Source organism: Anoplophora glabripennis, unplaced genomic scaffold, assembly GCF_000390285.2.
Source record: "Anoplophora glabripennis isolate ALB-LARVAE unplaced genomic scaffold, Agla_2.0 scaffold1097, whole genome shotgun sequence".
NCBI lineage: Eukaryota > Metazoa > Arthropoda > Insecta > Coleoptera > Cerambycidae > Anoplophora > Anoplophora glabripennis.
Genome location: NW_019417333.1, coordinates 59,175 through 78,672, shown reverse-complemented (window position 1 = coordinate 78,672; position 19,498 = coordinate 59,175). Strand labels below are relative to the sequence as shown.

At 32.9% G+C, this 19,498-nt stretch overlaps 2 protein-coding genes across 3 annotated transcripts; both read right to left on the bottom strand.

Annotated features, from left to right (window-relative positions):
* Positions 1-3,953: 3,953 nt before the first annotated feature.
* On the bottom strand, positions 3,954-9,133 carry LOC108913111 (FAS-associated factor 2). The gene is made up of 4 exons (XM_018718588.1): positions 8,609-9,133; positions 6,898-7,511; positions 6,665-6,838; positions 3,954-4,609 (listed from the first exon to the last, which is right to left on the bottom strand). Exons 1-4 carry the CDS (start codon positions 8,982-8,984, stop codon positions 4,433-4,435), a joined length of 1,341 nt encoding a protein of 446 aa, XP_018574104.1. The 5' UTR covers positions 8,985-9,133; the 3' UTR covers positions 3,954-4,432.
* Positions 9,134-9,751: 618 nt separating this feature from the next.
* LOC108913115 (60S ribosomal protein L37a) lies at positions 9,752-11,235 on the bottom strand. 2 transcript variants are annotated; one of them, XM_018718593.1, is made up of 3 exons: positions 10,423-10,500; positions 9,993-10,121; positions 9,752-9,936 (listed from the first exon to the last, which is right to left on the bottom strand). In XM_018718593.1, exons 1-3 carry the CDS (start codon positions 10,423-10,425, stop codon positions 9,790-9,792), a joined length of 279 nt encoding a protein of 92 aa, XP_018574109.1. In that variant the 5' UTR covers positions 10,426-10,500; the 3' UTR covers positions 9,752-9,789. The 2 variants fall into 2 exon arrangements, with proteins under 2 accessions (XP_018574109.1, XP_023311954.1); XM_023456186.1 differs by lacking the exon at positions 10,423-10,500 and adding an exon at positions 11,204-11,235 and having other exon boundaries at positions 9,767-9,936.
* Between the last annotated feature and the right edge of the window lie 8,263 nt (positions 11,236-19,498).

Here is a 19,498-nt window from a genome sequence, read left to right as displayed (position 1 = left end):
AATTATTATTATCAGGTTTAGGCAATGATTTAAGTAACTTAGTGATTTTTTCTTTTTTCGCAGCTAATTGCTTCTTAAAAACAAGACTTCTTTCCAAAGACGTGCAGTGGGAAATATTGGAAAAAATTCTCGCCACTCGCCAATTTTCATCGTCTCGTCGTGATTTTTTTTTTAATAATCTCGTAATCTGAATTTTCATATTCCGGTGGGGTTTTTTCGAAAAACCCTTTTTTTTTTAATGCTTAGGGAGCGCCCCCAACCTCAATGTCGAAGAAAAAATTTTTAAATACTCGATGTTCAGTTGTAGAAAAAAATCTCTGTACAATAAAGATATTATTAATTTTTTTTATTAATCCTTAATTTAGCGAGTTTAAACTTAGTTAATGTTGGTTTTGAGGTTAGTTTTTTTAGATTCAAATTCATGGTTTGAGTATAACATGTTACGTAGGGTTCTATTGAATCTATTTCGTACTTTTGGCATGTAAAAAAAATTTTCTCCAATGTTTCGACATTGAGGTTGGGGCGCTCCCTAAGCGTTAAAAAAAAAAAGGGTTTTTCGAAAAAACCTCACCGGAATATGAAAATTCAGATTACCACGAGATTATTAAAAAAAATCACGACGAAACGATGAAAATTGGCGAGTGGCGAGAATTTTTTACAATATTTCCCACTGTGAGACGGGTCAATTTTTATGAAGAAATCGCAAAGCTCATTTGCCATCCTTCACTCAGATTTTTAAAATTTTGTCGCATTTATCGAGGGCCTTAGTGGTACGTGTAAACTAGTGGCGTTAGCGGCAACTTTTATCAAAGGACTTTGGGCTTCACGTCACTAAGGTTTGTTTGTTTATAAATATTTTGATACCTACTTGTTTATTTTGACAAATAAATACACACATTATTCTAAAAATACGAAATGTATCGTTATTTTGAATCCGCGAATACAGAATTTTTCACCTGTGAATACAGAAACTGGTCAGCGAATAGCGAATCCGCAAATAAGGAGCTTTGACTGTACTAGAAATTTTAGAAAATATTTTTTTGACTCCAAAGCGATATTTAAAATATCTGAAATGTATAAAGGGCCGATTCCATCTCAAATCATGCAGAGCTCCATTTGGACCTGTCACCAAACCTACTCCAAAATGATTTTTTATTGTTCTAGGCCAAAAATAAGAGGACCCCTAGTTTTTCTTTTTCCTCTCAGACGCAGAGTTCCGTCTATTATGTACTCGGAAAATGCATCGCTGAAAAAAAAAATTTAAAAAAATTTTCCGATTGCATTTTGATTGCTTATTTTTTTATTTTTTGACACGATAAAACAATTCTTATTTTACCTGATAGAGGAAATGGAGTCCTTCAAATTTATCTTTTCAAAAATGTGAATAAGTGCATTGTTCGACAAAAAATGTTTTTTTTCAAAAAAAGTGCATCTTTGAATAAATTTTGTTTTTCTCAAAAAGGCCATATTTTTTGCGCTCTCATTTTTTTTGGCGATTCTTAGTACCAATACCTTCAAATCTAAACTTCTGCAAAAAATTAAGGGAGCAACAAAGTTTTTCGAATTTTTAGTGATTTTTCAGAATGCTGTATTTGTATTTTTTGTAATTCTAGTGAAAAAAATTAATCAAAAGTTTTTGTAGACTTCAATTTTTTTAATTTTTGTCATGCCTAGACGGCATTTATCATTTTTATTTTATTTATCAACTTTTAATCAATTTCGTTAATTCAAAATAAAAGGAAAAATGACTCAATATTTTTATCTTGAGTTGTTAAAAAATAGAGTAAATTTTCAAAAATTAAAAAAAAGCTTTATTTTTCAAAAATTAAATTTATTTTTTTTCAAATTCAATGAGCAAAAAATGCCCAATTGTGAAAGAATTGACAAAAAATCAAATTTTTCATTTTTACGAACGTTACAGGGTGCTCAGAAATGTAAATTTTGCTCCTTTAAATTTTTCTGTAATTTTGATTAAGTGTCTGGAAAAACCGTCAAAAAATCACTTTTTTTCACTTTTTTCAATTTAATGTCGAGGATAAAAGAAAATTTTTTTCTTCCAAAAACGCTACATAGCCTTGTAGGAAATTTATTCGAGATTTCAAAACTGCCCGTCAATTTTCTGTCTGATCATTAAGTTGCTGAGATATCGATGGTTAAAGCTAAAAGGATGCTTTTGTATTCGTAGTCGAATATCTCCGGGTCAAATTAACGTAGAGAAAAATTTAAAAAAAGAAATTAAAGCTGAATGAACAGGCTATCAAATCCATATCATGATTTTTGCGTAAAAAATTTTTCCAAGTCCGTGGACCGAGAAAAAAACACGGAAAAAATTGAAAAATTTTTTTCGTCTTATTTCTTAGAATTTCGCGATGACTGTCGCTCCTAAAAACTTTGAGCTAAGAAATCTGGAAACTAGACATTTGGCGCTTTAAAATGCTTTTTTTAAAACCTTGATACGATCTTTTTTAACTGAGATACAGCATTCTGAAAAATGACTAAAAATTCGAAAAAATTTTTTGCTCCGTTAATTTTTTGCAGAAGTTTATCTTTCTGAAATTTGTGGTTTTTGCTTTTTATCGCATAAAACTTAAAAATAAAATAAAACTACAATAACGTGAAAATAAAATAAAACATTCATTTCTATTCAATTATATATAGGGGGTGGTTGCTGAAGTTGTTTTGTGAAGAAAAGTTCATATAGACGTAGGTCAAAATATGCTTCGTTTTTTATTTATTTTTTATTTTTTTATTTACTTATTTTTATTAATTATTTCAGTTTTGATCATCCTGCATCTTGAAATCGAAGAATTTTTTACCCTCATTCATATCAACTTTTCATTTTTAATGTTGAATTTTTACTTTTACCACGTTTTATTAAAAGAAACCCTTAAATAGAAGATTAACAAAACCTACAATAAAATATGTTTATTTTTTGCTCAAAAACGGTGCATCCTACGAAAAAATTGAAGGAACCAATTTCATTCAGAATTGATGATGGATTTCTAAAAAATATCAAAACGGGAAAAGTCAGTGGCGTACCATTTATTTTTATTAAAAAGTGTTGTGGCATTTTCACACCAACGCCACTAGTGCAAGTAGAAATATTAGATCACCCCGAAAAATGCCCATTTATCCCTCTATAGCGTGCTTCGAATTTTGAGTCAATATCTTTAAAACTGAAATAATAAAAATAAATAAAAAATTAAAATTTAAATGCTCTATATCTCGGAAATGAAGCATATTTCAATCTACGTCTATGATGAAATTTTTTTCACAAAATCACTTCGGCAACCATATAATTGAATAGAAATGAATATTTTAATTTATTCTCACGTTATTGTAGTTTTTTTTATTTTTAAGTTTTATGCGATAAAACCGCTAATTTCAGAAGGATAGATTTGAAGGTATTGGTACTAAGAATCTCCAAAAAAAATTTGAGAGCAAAAAAATATGGCCTTTTTGAGAAAACAAATTTTTTTCAGATGCACTTTTTTGAAAAAATTCATTTTCTGACGAAAAATGCATTTATTCACATTTTTTAAAAGGTAAATTTGAAGGGCGCCATTCCCTCTATCAGGTAAAATAAGAATTATTTTATCGTGTCAAAAAATAAAAAAATAAGCAATCAAAATGCAATCGGAAAATTTTTTTTAATTTTTCTTTTCAGCGATGAATTTTCCGAGTACATAATAGACGGAACTATGCGTCTGAGAAGAAAAAGAAAAAATAGGGGTCCCCTTATTTTTGACCTAGAACGATAAAAAAATATTTTGGAGTAGCTTGGTGACAGGTCCACATGGAGCTCTGCATGATTTTTTTTTTAAATCGATCTAGGAAAATAGTCTGAAAAATATTTTCTTGTCAGCATAAAATTTGCTGTACGATCTAAAGTTTTGTAAAATACCGCGTAAGGATCAGGTGTGGGATATTTCAGCGACGAATAAAAAAGTAACTGGAACAACAAAATGATTTATTATTTTTTTTTACATATTTACATATGAAAAAGGGAAAAGAACCATTTATTAAAAATACACGAATCCTCGTTAATTCTTAGAAAATAGAGGACCTATTACAAAAATCACAAGGGTGCAATATATAAATGCATTAAATATCCATCTAAAACGTACTAGGATCACATTCTCGTCTTGAACAAGTCGAGTCTTAGTTTTTCCTGGAAATGGCGAGCCTGACACCCGGTCCGCGTAAAAAAAAAACAACTCAAATTTGAACGGTAAGTAACGCTAACTAATCCCGACGGAAAATTAAAAAAGGAAGTGTAAATGTATATTGTCTTAAGCTACGTAAACAAATTTTTAATATAAATAATGAGAAAACGTAAAGTGTTACTTTACAATTTCTTCAGTTAATGACACTAAAAATGTATGCATCTAGAGGTGATTGGATGTAATTGCGTTTAAGCCCTTTCCGAGGTTCATGCGTCCAAGTCGTTGATGAACAACACCTCCCGATTCTTCAGACCCGCCTGCTCTAAGGTCTCCACCATCTCTCTGTTCTCCGGACGACACTTCAAAATCCTTTTGGGGAAGTTCGTGGTGATCTCGAAGGAATCGGGTGCGTTCGGATGGCAAAATACAAAGTAGAAAACAGCCTGAAAGGCAAATAATACGATTCATTCCAATTACACGCTACCCTAAGGAAGAATGAGACCCAAACAATAATTTCGGGGATGATTTCTAGGCCCACATAGAAAACTTGTGTTGTGATAATCCTTTCAATAAAATTTGATGTAGAAGACATTAAAAATGGGGGTAGCGTATCCGGTGATACCAAAAACGGTAACTTTACGAAAAATATTTCATGTTACAACTCAAAATTTGGAGTTTGAACTCAGAATTTGATAACTAAAACAATAATTTTACAATTCCAACCTCTAATTCCAAATTTGTTGTTCATATTCGAGTTTCAATGTGAAATTTTATGTTAAACTTCTAAATTTGAGCTCTATTTTGAGTTCAAATTCAAAATTTTGAGTTTGAAGAAGAAATTTCAAGTCAAAATAACTAAAACAATAATTTTACAATTCCAACATCTAATTCGAAATTTTTTGTTCATATTCGAGTTTCAATGTGAAATTTTATGTTAAACTTCTACATTTAGAGCTCTATTTCAAAATTTTGAGTTCAGATTCAAATTTTTGAGTTTGAAGAAGAAATTTCAAGTCAAAATTTGGTCAACCAAATTCAAAATTTGGTGCCCGATTATAAAATGTTGAACTTAAATTCGAAATTTCGAATATGAACTCAAATTTTCAAATTAAAACTTGAAATTCCCTTTTTTAAATATGAACCGCTTTCCGAGCTTTGGTAAAATGCACTAAATTTTTTTAAACGGTGATAGAAGATGGTGAATAACTATGGAGCCATTACAGAAAGNAAATTCGAAATTTCGAATATGAACTCAAATTTTCAAATTAAAACTTGAAATTCCCTTTTTTAAATATGAACCGCTTTCCGAGCTTTGGTAAAATGCACTAAATTTTTTTAAACGGTGATAGAAGATGGTGAATAACTATGGAGCCATTACAGAAAGATTATTTGCTGACTTTATCAAATGGTGTCGAGGAAAATGACCGCTAACTCAAAATTTTAAGTTCGGACCTAAAATTTCGTGTTCAAATTTGAGTGTGAACATGAAATTTTGTGCTAAAACTCCAAATTGGGCGTTTGAAAATTGCTTACCAAAAAAGTTCTTAAAACTAATTCAAAACTCGAAAAACCAAATTCAAAATTTTGAGTACAAACTCAAAATTTCATGCTCAATTATAAAATATTGAATTCATATTCAAAACTTCGGATATGAACTCAAAATTTTAAACTAAAACTTGAAATTCTCGTGAAATATGAACCGCTTTCTAAGATTTGGTAAAATACACTAAATTTTTTTAAACTGATGGAATATGGGGAATAATTATGAAACCATTACAGAAAGCTTATTTGCTGATTTTACCAAATGGTGTCGAAGAAAATAACTGCCAATTCAAAATTTCAAGTTCAAATCCAAAATTTCGTGTTCAAATTTGAGCTTGAACATGAAATTTTTTGACAAAACTCCAAATTGGCCATTTGAAAATTACTTACCAAAAAAGTTTTTAAAATTAAGCCAAAACTCGAAAAATCAAATTCAAAATTTCGAGTTTAAACTCAAAATTTTGTGTTCAAATTTGAGGTTGAACATGAAATTTTGTGATAAAATTCAAATTGCACATGTGAAAATTACGTACCAAAAAAGTTTTTAAAACTAATTCAAAACTCGAAAAATGAAATTCAAAATTTTGAGTGAAAACTCAAAATTTCGTGGTCGATTATAAAATGTTAAATTGAAATTACAGAAAGATCATTTGCTGATTTTATCAAACGGTGTCAACAAAAATGACCAATAATTCAAAATTTCAAGTTCAAATCCAAAATTTCGTGTTCAAATTTGAGTTTGAACATGAAATTTTGTGTTGAAACTCCAAAGTGCATTTTGAAATATGCTTACCAGAAAAAAGATAAAATCTAGGTCTAAACACAAAACTCAAATTTGAATATCTGTTCAAACTCAAAATTTTGTCCTAGAATATAAAATTTTGAATTCAAATTTGAAATTTTAAGGTAGAAGAGAAGCAACAGTGCAACATTAAATGTTGCAGAACCACCCTTACCTCTAAGGAATGTGTTTTGAGAAATCTCCTCTCGAGTCTACTGCCACATGGTAATTTGAAGACGACATGAACCGCGTCCGGGTGAGAAGCATCCGGTTCGTCTGGAACTTTGCTAATCGAATCGATCTTCTCACGGGCGATAGTCTGCCTGCGCTCCTCCTCAGCCCGCGCTTCCTAAAAACAAATGAAAAAATTCGAATGGACATTTCAAAAAAACCAAATTCGCTTTATACCGCTTCCACCCGTCTCCGTTCAGCCTCCTGGGCCATCCGCTGTTCCTCCCTCTTGCGCTCCTTCTCCTGATCCGCCCTGAGACTCTCCATGAACGCCTCGTCCTGCTGGCTCCTCAACGATCTATTAATACTAGCCTCAAATCTGTCCGCTCTCGCGGACACCAAGTTGATTTCGAATTCGTTTACCACGGAAGTGAGCCTCTGCAACAGCAAGCCGGAATCGGAATAACCTTCCATACGGCCCACTATAGTCATACGGTTCTCTTTTAGTACCAGCACAGAGAGGAAGGGGTGGTAGTTGGCCTTAACGGCATTTAGGGTCTTTCGGCCTTCGTCGGACTTGACCGAGCACCCCCAGAACAGGAAGTTCTGGTTGATGTAGCGGACGACGTTGACGTTGGATAGGGTGTCTCGGCAGAACAGCTCGGTGTCGGTCGCCTCGGAATCGTGGAGGTAGATGAGGAGGAAGCGTAGCTCGCGCTTCGCGTCGTTGAGGACCTGGGAGAAGGTTCCCTGGTAGAATACCGGGTGTTCGCGAGAATACTTCTCCTCGTAGGTTCTGATGAACTCCATGACCTCCTGCACGGGGTCCGATCGAGGCCGAAATTCTAAACCTGCGTATAAATGAACCCGTGTTTTTAAAAATACCAAATAAATAGTCTCGGTGAAGTTTTACACTTTTTTGAGGTTAAAGGAACAGAAATTATGTTAATTACACAACAAAAAAATGAATATTTTCTAAAGAAGTGGCCCCATTGCTCAAATTTTTTTGAAAAGGATCAATTTTTAAGCGACAAACATCAAAAAGTGGTTGGAAACTTTATATTCTAACATATTATCTATCACCCCCTTTAAGAGTTCGTCACACGCTTGAAATACATAGACGCTTATTTGGAAAACGAATATGGCGGCCCAAATAAAAAACAATCGAAAGACAAAATTGTTTCCTAAGGCCATTGTGTAATAGTTTTTTCAAAATTAATTTTTTTTTTTTAAATTTAAAGAGTAAACTGTGCAAGAAATCGCCATATTTACAATTTATTTACTTAAAAATAAAGGCTTAAATCAAAAATTGCTTACAAGAGGGAAGTGGATCAATTTTTTAGCTTTGCAATGATACCAAAATTAGATCGATTTGATAAAAATGACTCAAAATTCTATGCTAAATCCCAAACACCTGCAACTTCAGAAATGATATATTTTAAATTTTAAATTCTTCAACTATTTTACTAAATGGGACGGGGCTAAAAGATTGGTAATTGCGGGCAGGAAAAACTATCTAGTTATAATCTGTACGTCCTCAATTATTGAGACAGTATTGAATTAAACCATCAACGTTACGTTTGTCTTCACGTCGAAAGAAATCAATTCAATATTCTAAAAAGTTTATATGAAAACATCAAGACAATTTTGAAACTCTTTGTGTGTGACTTGTTGCCTTTAATCAAAATTTTGGCGACGTGGAGCAACTTCGTCGATAAGGTTGACTTATGATGGCCTTAATAATATTTACAAAATCGATAAGGAAACCAATAAAAATAATGTTTTATGTGCATAGTTTAAATTCCGTTTACGTAGCCTTGTACATGCAAAATAATGGAAAGTTTTACTTCAACCTGACAAAACGCATGCAAATCTATTGTCTATGGATTTCCTTAAAGAAATTGTGGAAACACTACAAGTAGAGAGATTAAAAATAATAAACTGGTACCTAGTAATCGACGGCTTATTTGCAACACTGTCATCAGGGTACTGTAGCACATATTCCACATAAAACTAAACATTGTCTTAAGTAAGCCCTTCAGTCCTGACCCAGACCCGTCTGTCGGGGGCGTGTAGTAGATATGCTGCCCTAAATGATCGCTTACAACTGCCGGTGGTCTAGACTCCGAGGCATACACCGAAGGCCTGCCCTCCCTGATATTCAGCTGCTCTTGGACTGCCACTTCCAGATTCCACTGGTGTCTCTGCAGCACGTCCCGGCATATCGTCATGTCTTCTATGCCAGTTAAGTCTTGGAATTGCAGCACCTTCTCGGTTTGGTCCGAGGTGAGCCCTAGGCCTCCGTTGTCACCTAGGTAGTCCATCTCGAACGTGTTTCGTTCCGAACCCTAGGACTGATGGTTAGTTTGAGCGCTTCGTGAGAGAGAAAACATTAATTACAATTTATGGGACGATGAGTGTGTTTATTTTTTTGTGCCAAACACGGAACGTCACATCGCACTCAGAACGTCTCGTCAGGTGGTGTGGGGGAATTTCGGTTTGTCACGTTTTTCGACAGTTCGTAGAAATGGCGGAAAAATGGAGAATACAAAATAGAACATTGCAAATATTTGAATAAAATAATTTCCCGATATAAATAATAATTATATAAAATAGTTTTTTAAAGGAAACGTGGAATTTTGGCTAAATTCTGTTAACGTATGGGTTGTGAAGTGATTATTTTTCAAGATACAGGGTGCAAATTGAAATTTCTGAAAATATTTATTTATTTAAAATGCCTAAAGGACACATGGAAAACACAGGTTTTTGTCCTCTATAAGAAAACAACTACTAGGATTCAGGATCAGGTAAAATTTTGCTCCGTCTTCCTTGACGTGAGATTGAATGGTCTATTTATGTGCAGAATCTGTATTTTTTGTATAAATCTTTTATTGTAACTTAAAATAATTTTTTCACAGCTGTATTGCCATTTTTAACTTATTCGATACTTTTATTTGAATATTTGTTTTCATAGAAACAACCCCTTTAGGACGACCATACATCGACTCCTTTTTTCGTAGTATTTAAAAATTTCTACGAATTTAAAAATACAAAAGTTTTAAAATCTCTCACAACTGCATAATAAAACACATTTTTGGGATTTTCGTTTTATTTTGTTAAGTTATAAAATTATTGTTCTTTAACTTCCCTTAGACGTCTGACAGCTGACCTTACTGAGGCAGCTGCTGTTGTGGAGTAAACCCAGGCTCCACCAGCTACGACCCTTTTGCAACGCTTGCATGCCCAGATTCCCACGCAACTTCTCTTCATGGCATCCTAAAAAAAAAGTATTTGGCACACAACATAAATATAAGGCGATTTTCAAATTTTACCTTTCCACAGAAACTGCAGGAATATTTACTATGTTGAGTAATCTCCATTTTTTTAACCATTTTACGTAGGGAAGCACCATATCGGGTACCGTATTTACCAGTGATTCCTACCTTCTTCGTACGTTTCGCCTAAAAAGAAATATATGTAGGTAAGTACTATATAAACATTACAATATCCTGAATAAACGCAAAAGTAGAATTTATGTATTAAATAAAACTGATTAGCATTAACAAAGGTAACATCAAAAAGTTGTAAACACGACACATAACCCAACTTAAATGAAATTTGAATATCAAAATTAAAACAGTACCATCTAGAAAAATACTTTTTACAATTGAATTGTTATAATTTCTAGTACACGTCGGGAAGAATAAATTAATTAAATTCCTTAAGATTGTGTAAATAATTAAAAATAATTTTTATACCTACCATTTTACAGAGCTTTGCGTGTTTTGCACAAATAGAAAGAGAAGTAAAGTTTCCAGCGCCCTCTATTCCATAACACAATCAAAATCAGCGCCAAATTTAAAATGAAGTCTGAAGAGTAAGTTCACTGTGTTGGAAAAAGAAATTATCAGAAATAATTGAAAACTATTGTTTTGAAAACTATATAAGGTATAATTAAAAATATTTGGCTAAACTTTAATACGTCACAAATTAACAAAAATGTGTTTGGTATTAATATAAATCTATTTCAAGTTACTAGAAATAATTAAAACTTTTGCCTATCGTCGTTTGTATTTGAGATATAGGACGTCAAAAATTACTTTTTTTTGAAACAATAGAAGTAGCACCATTGAAAAATACTCAAATCATATTATAAGTCTATTTAAGCTGTCAAATCATGCAAATAGTAGGTATGTTCAATTCAACGTTATTTTTAAATTTCGAAGGGTCGATAAATGGATTTTTTATTTACATTACATTGGCTGAAATTGTTCAATTTTTAGGCAGCAGTACGCCATCTTCCGCATTTGAAAGATACTGCTATCTAGATGTATGGCTAGGTTTCTTTCACATCTTAGGTACGTAATTTGTTTCTAGCGCAAACCTCAAGGTGGCGCAAATGCTACTGTTTCTCTTCCTACAAAATAAGTTTTAGAGGGCGCAAAATTCAAATATTGCCTTGGGTGCTGATGACCTTAATTACGACACTGTTGGTTTTTGTTTATACATTTATAATTTATTACAACAGTCNTTTTATACCTACCATTTTACAGAGCTTTGCGTGTTTTGCACAAATAGAAAGAGAAGTAAAGTTTCCAGCGCCCTCTATTCCATAACACAATCAAAATCAGCGCCAAATTTAAAATGAAGTCTGAAGAGTAAGTTCACTGTGTTGGAAAAAGAAATTATCAGAAATAATTTAAAACTATTGTTTTGAAAACTATATAAGGTATAATTAAAAATATTTGGCTAAACTTTAATACGTCACAAATTAACAAAAATGTGTTTGGTATTAATATAAATCTATGTCAAGTTACTAGAAATAATTAAAACTTTTGCCTATCGTCGTTTGTATTTGAGATATAGGACGTCAAAAATTACTTTTTTTTGAAACAATAGAAGTAGCACCATTGAAAAATACTCAAATCATATTATAAGTCTATTTAAGCTGTCAAATCATGCAAATAGTAGGTATGTTCAATTCAACGTTATTTTTAAATTTCGAAGGGTCGATAAATGGATTTTTTATTTACATTACATTGGCTGAAATTGTTCAATTTTTAGGCAGCAGTACGCCATCTTCCGCATTTGAAAGATACTGCTATCTAGATGTATGGCTAGGTTTCTTTCACATCTTAGGTACGTAATTTGTTTCTAGCGCAAACCTCAAGGTGGCGCAAATGCTACTGTTTCTCTTCCTACAAAATAAGTTTTAGAGGGCGCAAAATTCAAATATTGCCTTGGGTGCTGATGACCTTAATTACGACACTGTTGGTTTTTGTTTATACATTTATAATTTATTACAACAGTCCTATTAGTTCTATAAAATGTAACATTTTTAGTAAACAACTGTTTCATATTTATTTACCAAAGGTACAGTCGAAAACTATTGATTGTTCTGAATAAATTATCGATCATCATCAATAGTGCCGTTGGCAATTCTCGACGTCTAGAAAGTCCCTATGGACAAATTTTCAAGCATTTCGAATTTTTTTTTGGAAATTTCGTAATTTTTCTGTAAATAATTGGGATTCCGGTCTATTTTACTTTTTGCAAACGCAGAATGAGGTATATCGTCGATTCTATAAAATTTGCAAATCACAGAACGTTTTTCTTAATAATTGCTATTATCGTACCTTTATTTCCATTAATAGAACCACCTGAAACTTTTTACTCATAATTTCCACATATATTTGCATCTATCCTTACTCGCTCCCCGTTTTCTCCTTAGAACAATATTAACGCTTATGAGAAAGTAGTCTATGATGACATGTTATTATTTCTTGACAGTTAATTGGTGATGTTCGATATTCAAAATAATTTTTTCCAATCAGATAACTTCAGCGACTTATACAAGGTATATCTCGACAGACGAGACAAAATTAAGAAAGAATGGACCAAAGATCCACCCCAAAGCTACGTGGGCGACGTGTTCCAGGCGAACATCCACAGACACGGCTTTTACTTCGTTGATAACGAGAATAAGCTCTTTTATGATGGTCTTTTCTACGCGAACAAGCTAGAGGGATACGCGCAGGTCTTCTACAACGACGGCTCGAACTTCCAGGGTCTGTTCAAGGACAACCTGCGGTTCGGACCGGGAATTTTCACTTATCCCAGTGGAGAACAGGACGTGGGGCTGTGGAGTGGCCAGCGTCTGCTGCGTCTGGGGGGTGTGAACGATGCAAACCTGGTGCCGAGGCTGGCTGTCACCTCGTCGGGACAGTTGAAGATTCTTAAATTCAGGTACCCATATTAGTCCAGTCCAGCGTTGCTATATTTTTTTCGGGCAAATCGGGATTTTGAATAAAAAAGCGGGATTCTTTCGTCCAAAAACGGGACATACTCCGGGTTTGTATAATCGATGATTAAAAAAAAAAAAAGGTCAGGATATCTCGGAAACGAATTGTCTTCAATAAAATCGATGTCTAAAAAAAAAGGGGGACGTAATCAGGAAATATCTATTTAATAACAGGCGGAAAAAGCGGGAGTGAGCGTGTCCCGCGCGGGACATTTAATTTTGGGTTAAAAAGCGGGACGTCCCGCCAAAATCGGGACGTCTGGCAACGCTGGTCCAGTCATTGAAGGCGAAAATAAAGTAAAAGCTCCCAATTTTTTCGGATAGCAGGGATTTTCTTGAAAATTTGCATACAAGCTCATCTGACCCCCCACTTCAAAAGTTATACAGGGTGTTCCTAAATAAGTGTCGCAACGGAAGACTGTAAATTCCTCTTGAAAAAAGAATCATTTTTTTCCTCTTCCATTTTTCTCTCCTGGCTTTCGTTTTCGAGATACACGGTGTCAAAACTTTAATTTTTTTTTAGTTTTTCGCCAATATCTTAGGAATCGTTTGAACTACAGGACTGAGCTTTTGNATAGCATGGATTTTCCTGAAAATTTGCATACAAGCTCATCTGACCCCCCACTTCAAAAGTTATATTGTCTAGATGTGTGCTTTTTTCTATTTGGGGGTGAAAACTACCCTTGTACGAAAAAAATGCGAAAATCGCGGTTTTACGTATTTTAAAGATTCAATTCATGTGCAAATATGTTGGAAAAAGTTCCTTTCATGTTTTTTAATATAATTTATAAAATTGAATTATTTTTCAACCCTTAAAAATCCTTAAAAACTACCCTTCCATGGCCAAAAATAGAAAAAAGTTTTTAACAGTTTAAAATATTCTTTTGGTGCATTCACAATTTATTGCATTTCTTTTGTTATTCATTAGAAAGCTTACGACTCATTACAAAGTTGCAACCCTTAGAAACCATCCCATATAATAAAATAAAATATTATTGAAAACTTGAGATGTTTTAATGGTATGCATATGTTGAATTATAAACTTTTTCTTGGTTTTCAAATGATCTATGATATATTGCAACTTTTCAGCCACTCAAAAAACCCTTATGGAAGACCTACCCCTCATAAAAAACCCTACCCCTTATAGAAAAATTTCCTAAAAATTATATGTGAGTATGNCTTCGTCGCGCTGCCAAGTGGACATTAGGAAGCAGCAAACACTGCTGTGTTTTCGACAAATCTCGATACATATCGCTCACTATTTGGCTATGGGAGAGGTACCAGACGTTTCGCGGTGACTGTTGGACTTTGTAATCACTAATTATATGTAGTTAGTAAATGCAGGTAGTTTGATTTTGTTAGAGTAATATAAAATTACTGACAAAACTCTACATTTCTAAGTAGGATTAAGGCAATATTAATAAATTATATATCTAGGATATCACTAGACGAGGAACTCGACATTTTGAAAATAAAATACGTTCGTTCTATTAGATAGTCGGAACACTACTCTTCTAAAATATTAACCGCTGCGCTGGTGCTGCACTGCTAAGTGGGAATGCCTACCAAGTTTTTGCATCGCAGCGACGCTATGAAGCGCTGCTGCCGCGCTGCTGCGGCGCTGCTATGTGGGAATTGGCCTTTATTAATAACTTCCTTTTCACAGGTAACCTTGTGTGCCCTGACTTGACAGACAAATTCATCCCTGAGATTAAGAGTTGCTGCCTTTCCAGCTATACTATTTGTTGACTTCTGACTAGTAGAGTAGTAGAGGTTGGAATAGCGTAGCAACATGCATATACATGTGAACTCGGTTACGTGTGTGTATGTATATTATTAAAATATTTACTCAAATCAGTTCACAAGTGCACCAAAATACACAAAGATAATGGTAATTTGCCTGCACCGAAAATTTTACCGAAAAAATGCGACTAATTTTCTTTACCATAACTTTTGTAATTTTAAAGTTATAAATTAACTCAAAAAACCGTTTTGTAGGGAATTTAAAGCACTTTAAGTTCTGTGATTTGCAGTTTTTTGAACCCTTCATTTTTTAGATTTGTAAGCAAAAAGAGCTCAGGAAAGGCAGTCTTGGAGCTTAGTTTTGAGCTTCTAACGGTCATAACTCGGTCAAATTTAGTCCTACAAAAATTTAAAAAGAAGCAAATTGTTCAGTAAGAAAAAACCTACAATTTCTTATTCTATCATTTTTTTTATAACTTTGTTACTTTTTGATATAAGTATTTTGAAAAAAAGGCGATTTTTTAAAAAATTGAAAAATTTTATTCAAAGATAAATGAATTTTTTTTTTAATTTAGGCTTCTAAAATCGTACAAATTCCCAGAATCTACTGTTAATACATAATTAATAAAGTAAATTGCAGAAGGAATACGTTTAATTTTTTTTCCGTCAAGTCATTAATTTTAATACCGATTTTTTTCTCTCAAAAATNGAAAAAAAGGCGATTTTTTAAAAAATTGAAAAATTTTATTCAAAGATAAATGAATTTTTTTTTTAATTTAGGCTTCTAAAATCGTACAAATTCCCAGAATCTACTGTTAATACATAATTAATAAAGTAAATTGCAGAAGGAATACGTTTAATTTTTTTTCCGTCAAGTCATTAATTTTAATACCGATTTTTTTCTCTCAAAAATGAAGACAATCATTTTATTTTGATTGTAACTTCATTAGTTTTCATGCTAACGACATCTACCACCACTCAATTTAAAGGTCTTTTCAATAACTTTAACTTTTTTCCTCGAAAAACCTTTAATTTTTCCGCTACAGAACGTTGAACGTTTCGATTATAGCTATCTTCGAAATTGACTACAACTTCTGGGAGTCATAACTCGGGTTCTATACCATCTACAAAATTAAAAAAGCAATCTCTTTGCTATTTAATTACCTTCATTTTTGCTTATGATAATTTTTTTGATAAAACTTGTATATATATAAAACATGCATTTTTGGGCTAAAAACGAACATGTTTAGGCGCAAACAACTCAAAAAGTATTGACTGTACAAACAATTCTTATAGAACATTTTTTGATTAGAATTCGTCCCTCTATCGATTCGTGAGGTTATTTTTAATAAAGCACACATCGGCACTATCTAACTTTTGTGTCTTGGGCTATTCCCGAGCTACAGTTCAAATTTCACGTCAATCCATTCCATCCGAAAAAATTTGTAACCAAAATGCTTCAATGACTGGACTATATCACAGATACAGTAAATTGGTATCGTACCTAGTTCATATGCGTAGTAGTTTACTAATACAGTACCAGACCTTTTTAGTAGTGACGTCACATACGTCAAATAATAGGCAACCTGTAGTGCACATTTCAAGAAGAATTTCTCAATATTTTTACTAGATCGATTTTCGACCTTATGTACTTTGGACATAAGTGTCAAAACAATGTCTTCTTTGTCATGACCTCAAATAACGCGATATTGTAGCAATATTAGAAATATTTAAGAGTTTCAAACCCCAAGTGACAAACTAAACTTTTATATCGTTTTTTTGAAAGTTTTGAGCACATTAGTGTATCTATTTTACGAAATACGTGTTGATTGTTCTTAAATACTTCTAAATCTTTGTAAAAATAAATTAATTTGTTTAATAAGTTTATTTTTATAGCTTCTATGTAAATAGTAAACAAGGGTCAGATTCCAGGCAATAGTTTTAAAATAAGCCACCCAGAGAAAAATCCTCAAAACTTTTACTTTACAGATATTTGGTACCGGTGTGTACCGAGCGCGAGGACGTCGCGTACAGCATATTGGAAAAACTGGGAGCTAGCGAAGAGGTTTTAAATAAATCATACAAGCTGTACAATATAGAGGTACAAAATAAGCGTAGTATATTTTTCAACAAGCAGATTTTCGACAAAAGCTTCTACATCGACGAAGATTGTACTATAGACATCGTCCCCAACGACGACGAGGAAGACTCTAACGACGACAGCACGGAACAGGAGGAAGACATGGAAGAAAGCCCTGGTGGTCGTTCGGACTTAAACTCGGAACGAGCGAGACAGATAAGCGAGGAACTAGAGTTCATCGACAGCAAACTGGAAACCGTTAGAAAACAGAAGATAGTACTAGAGAAGAATGTGGGGTACTGCAGGGTTTGCTGTTCCCAAGAACAGGGGCAACAAGAAAATCTCACTCCTAGAGAACAAAAAGATTCCATTGAGGAACCTGGTCAGGAATGCAGTCCTGTATCGATGGATGTTTTCGCGGCAGTAAGGAATAATATTGCAACATTTGGGTCTCCACACCTGAACGATTCACCAGAACAAGATTTGTCAGGAAAAGTTTCAGCTTCGGAGAAGAGTCATTCGACGACTTCAGGATCAACTTATTCGTATAGTATGTAGGATGTTTTCCAGAAGTTGGGTTTTCCTTTTAATCTGACATAATAATAGCAATAATCGCGTTTCAAGGCGTCTTATTGATTCAAATCTAGATTACTTGAAGTAAAATTAAATCAACTTTATCCATGATATTGGCAGTTGTCAACGGTTGCCACGTCGTCAAATAGACTGGAAGGCACACATAGGCAACTTTACTGGTAAGAGATTGAAAATTACCCCCACTACTTGACTCCAGAGCCCGAGAGGACAGCGATATGTGTCTGTCCTTTTTTAGACAGAGACAAAATAAATTTCTGTTGTCTCTGTTAGCATTCATTTTGAAATTTAACAGCTGACGCCGGAACTTCATCATGATTCATACGTTACAATATAATTTTAGAATTTTCAGAAAATGTAATAATGTGAATGAAGAAATTATACGTGAAACATTGCCAATGACATCAATTTACAAATGAACTACATGGTGATTTACAAACAGTGACAAAAAATGAAACCTCGAATTCTTTAGTGAATTTTAAGGTAGGTCTTTCATATAAAGTTTTTGTCTAGGTCGGTTCACTAAAACAATCCAGTGTTAAATTAATATTTTTAATTTTTTATAACATTTTAGAAACTAGTGAGTGAAATAATTTGAAATTAATCACATGAATGTATGTAAATATTGTACAAAATCGGAAGCATTTTCTTAAAAAACAATGTTCCAGTGGCTGAGATACAGGGCTTTATTATGATATTTTCGGATTCTTCTTACAATTTTCTACAAATCACCACCCCTTTATGTTTTTCGAAAAAAAACAACATTTTCGTTGAACTAAAAACATAGTTTAAATTACAATAGAAACACTTTTTTTAATCTATTATTTAATCGAATAAAGAACATCTCATAGATGATTTTATTTGAGTAAATGCTCAAAAATACCTCAATTTGCGCAAACACAGCCTACCAATGTAACGATTAAACAGCATTGTATTCAAATATCGAAGTGTGTCTTCAGTTCAATTTTTAAGTTTTACTCAGGAAATCAGGCTTTTTTGGAAAAATATGAAAGAATAGTAATTTGTAGAAAATTGGAAAAGGAATGCGAAAATATCATGATTGTTACAATAAAGCAGCGGCATACTTTTTTATTTAGACACAAATATTCCAGCAATACCCTGCAGCATTTATTTTTTAATTTTTATTATTTGAAAAAAATTTAAATATTTTTTAAATTTTAATACCCTGTATTTTTTTAACGAAACTTCCTAGATAAAAGCTTTATACGAAAGAGCCCTCTTAAAATTCACTAAAGAATACGAGGTTTCACTTTTGGTCAGTGTTTGCGAATCACCTTACGAATATAATGAGAAGTTATCGTATGCCCCTTTACACACAATGAACTTATCTTATACCCCTCGTATGTGCAATAATTGCCCTTGAAAGTGTTTCTTACTCCAAACACCGATGGCGTATTTAATGCATTTTTTCATTGAGTTGCCTATCTATTTCTTACATAGTATATCTTATCTATGCTGGAAGGAAAAGTCCAACTTAAAAAAATGACGGTATTTAGACCAGAGCGGATATGTTTTGAGGTGGATGTGAGAGGGGGGCAAGCAAATTTTTTCTGGTTTACCTTCAGTACAACTCACATAATAAAAGTGTAGATCCCTAGATCTGGGCGAGGTCCGGAACATTTTCAAAATGGCAAGTGTTTAAAAAATTTTAAAAAATACCTATTTTATCTGAGTTTTTTACTTATATCCTGGAACCTATGCATTTTGAAAGAATATTGAAGAGGAAAAAAGTTTTGGAATTGAATTTTGCACAATAAATTGTAAGTTAAAAATGTTTAAATTTGACTGGAAAATAACAATAATTGATGAAAAAAAGGCAAAACACTCTAGTTTTTTGGATAATTTTATAAAAATATTTTAATTGCTTCGAGGGCATTCTAATTTTGGTAAAAAAAACTTTAGAGTATAATAAAACAACACCAAATTTCATTAAAATCGGTTCCATAGTTTTCGCAAAATATATTTTTTAAATTTTGAAAAAAAAATTCTAATCAAAATGTTACACAGCCTCAAATAAAGCATGTAGATACTTGAATTTTTTTTCACATAGAAAAGACCGCTCAACCCTTCAAATGGTTTTTGAAAAATTAAAATCGGTTGAT

Bases quoted from the DNA above. Each gene is read 5' to 3' on its own strand.
- LOC108913111 (XM_018718588.1), bottom strand. From the start codon at position 8,984: ATGGACTACCTAGGTGACAACGGAGGCCTAGGGCTCACCTCGGACCAA. The intron at 6,839-6,897 runs GTATAAAGCGAA...ATTTGTTTTTAG, and splicing joins AACGGAGACGGGTGGAAGCG to GAAGCGCGGGCTGAGGAGGA. The intron at 4,610-6,664 runs GTAAGGGTGGTT...TTTGCCTTTCAG, and splicing joins TCAAAACACATTCCTTAGAG to GCTGTTTTCTACTTTGTATT.
- LOC108913115 (XM_023456186.1), bottom strand. The intron at 9,937-9,992 runs GTAAAATTTGAA...CTTTTTTTTTAG, and splicing joins CCTGCAGTTTCTGTGGAAAG to GATGCCATGAAGAGAAGTTG.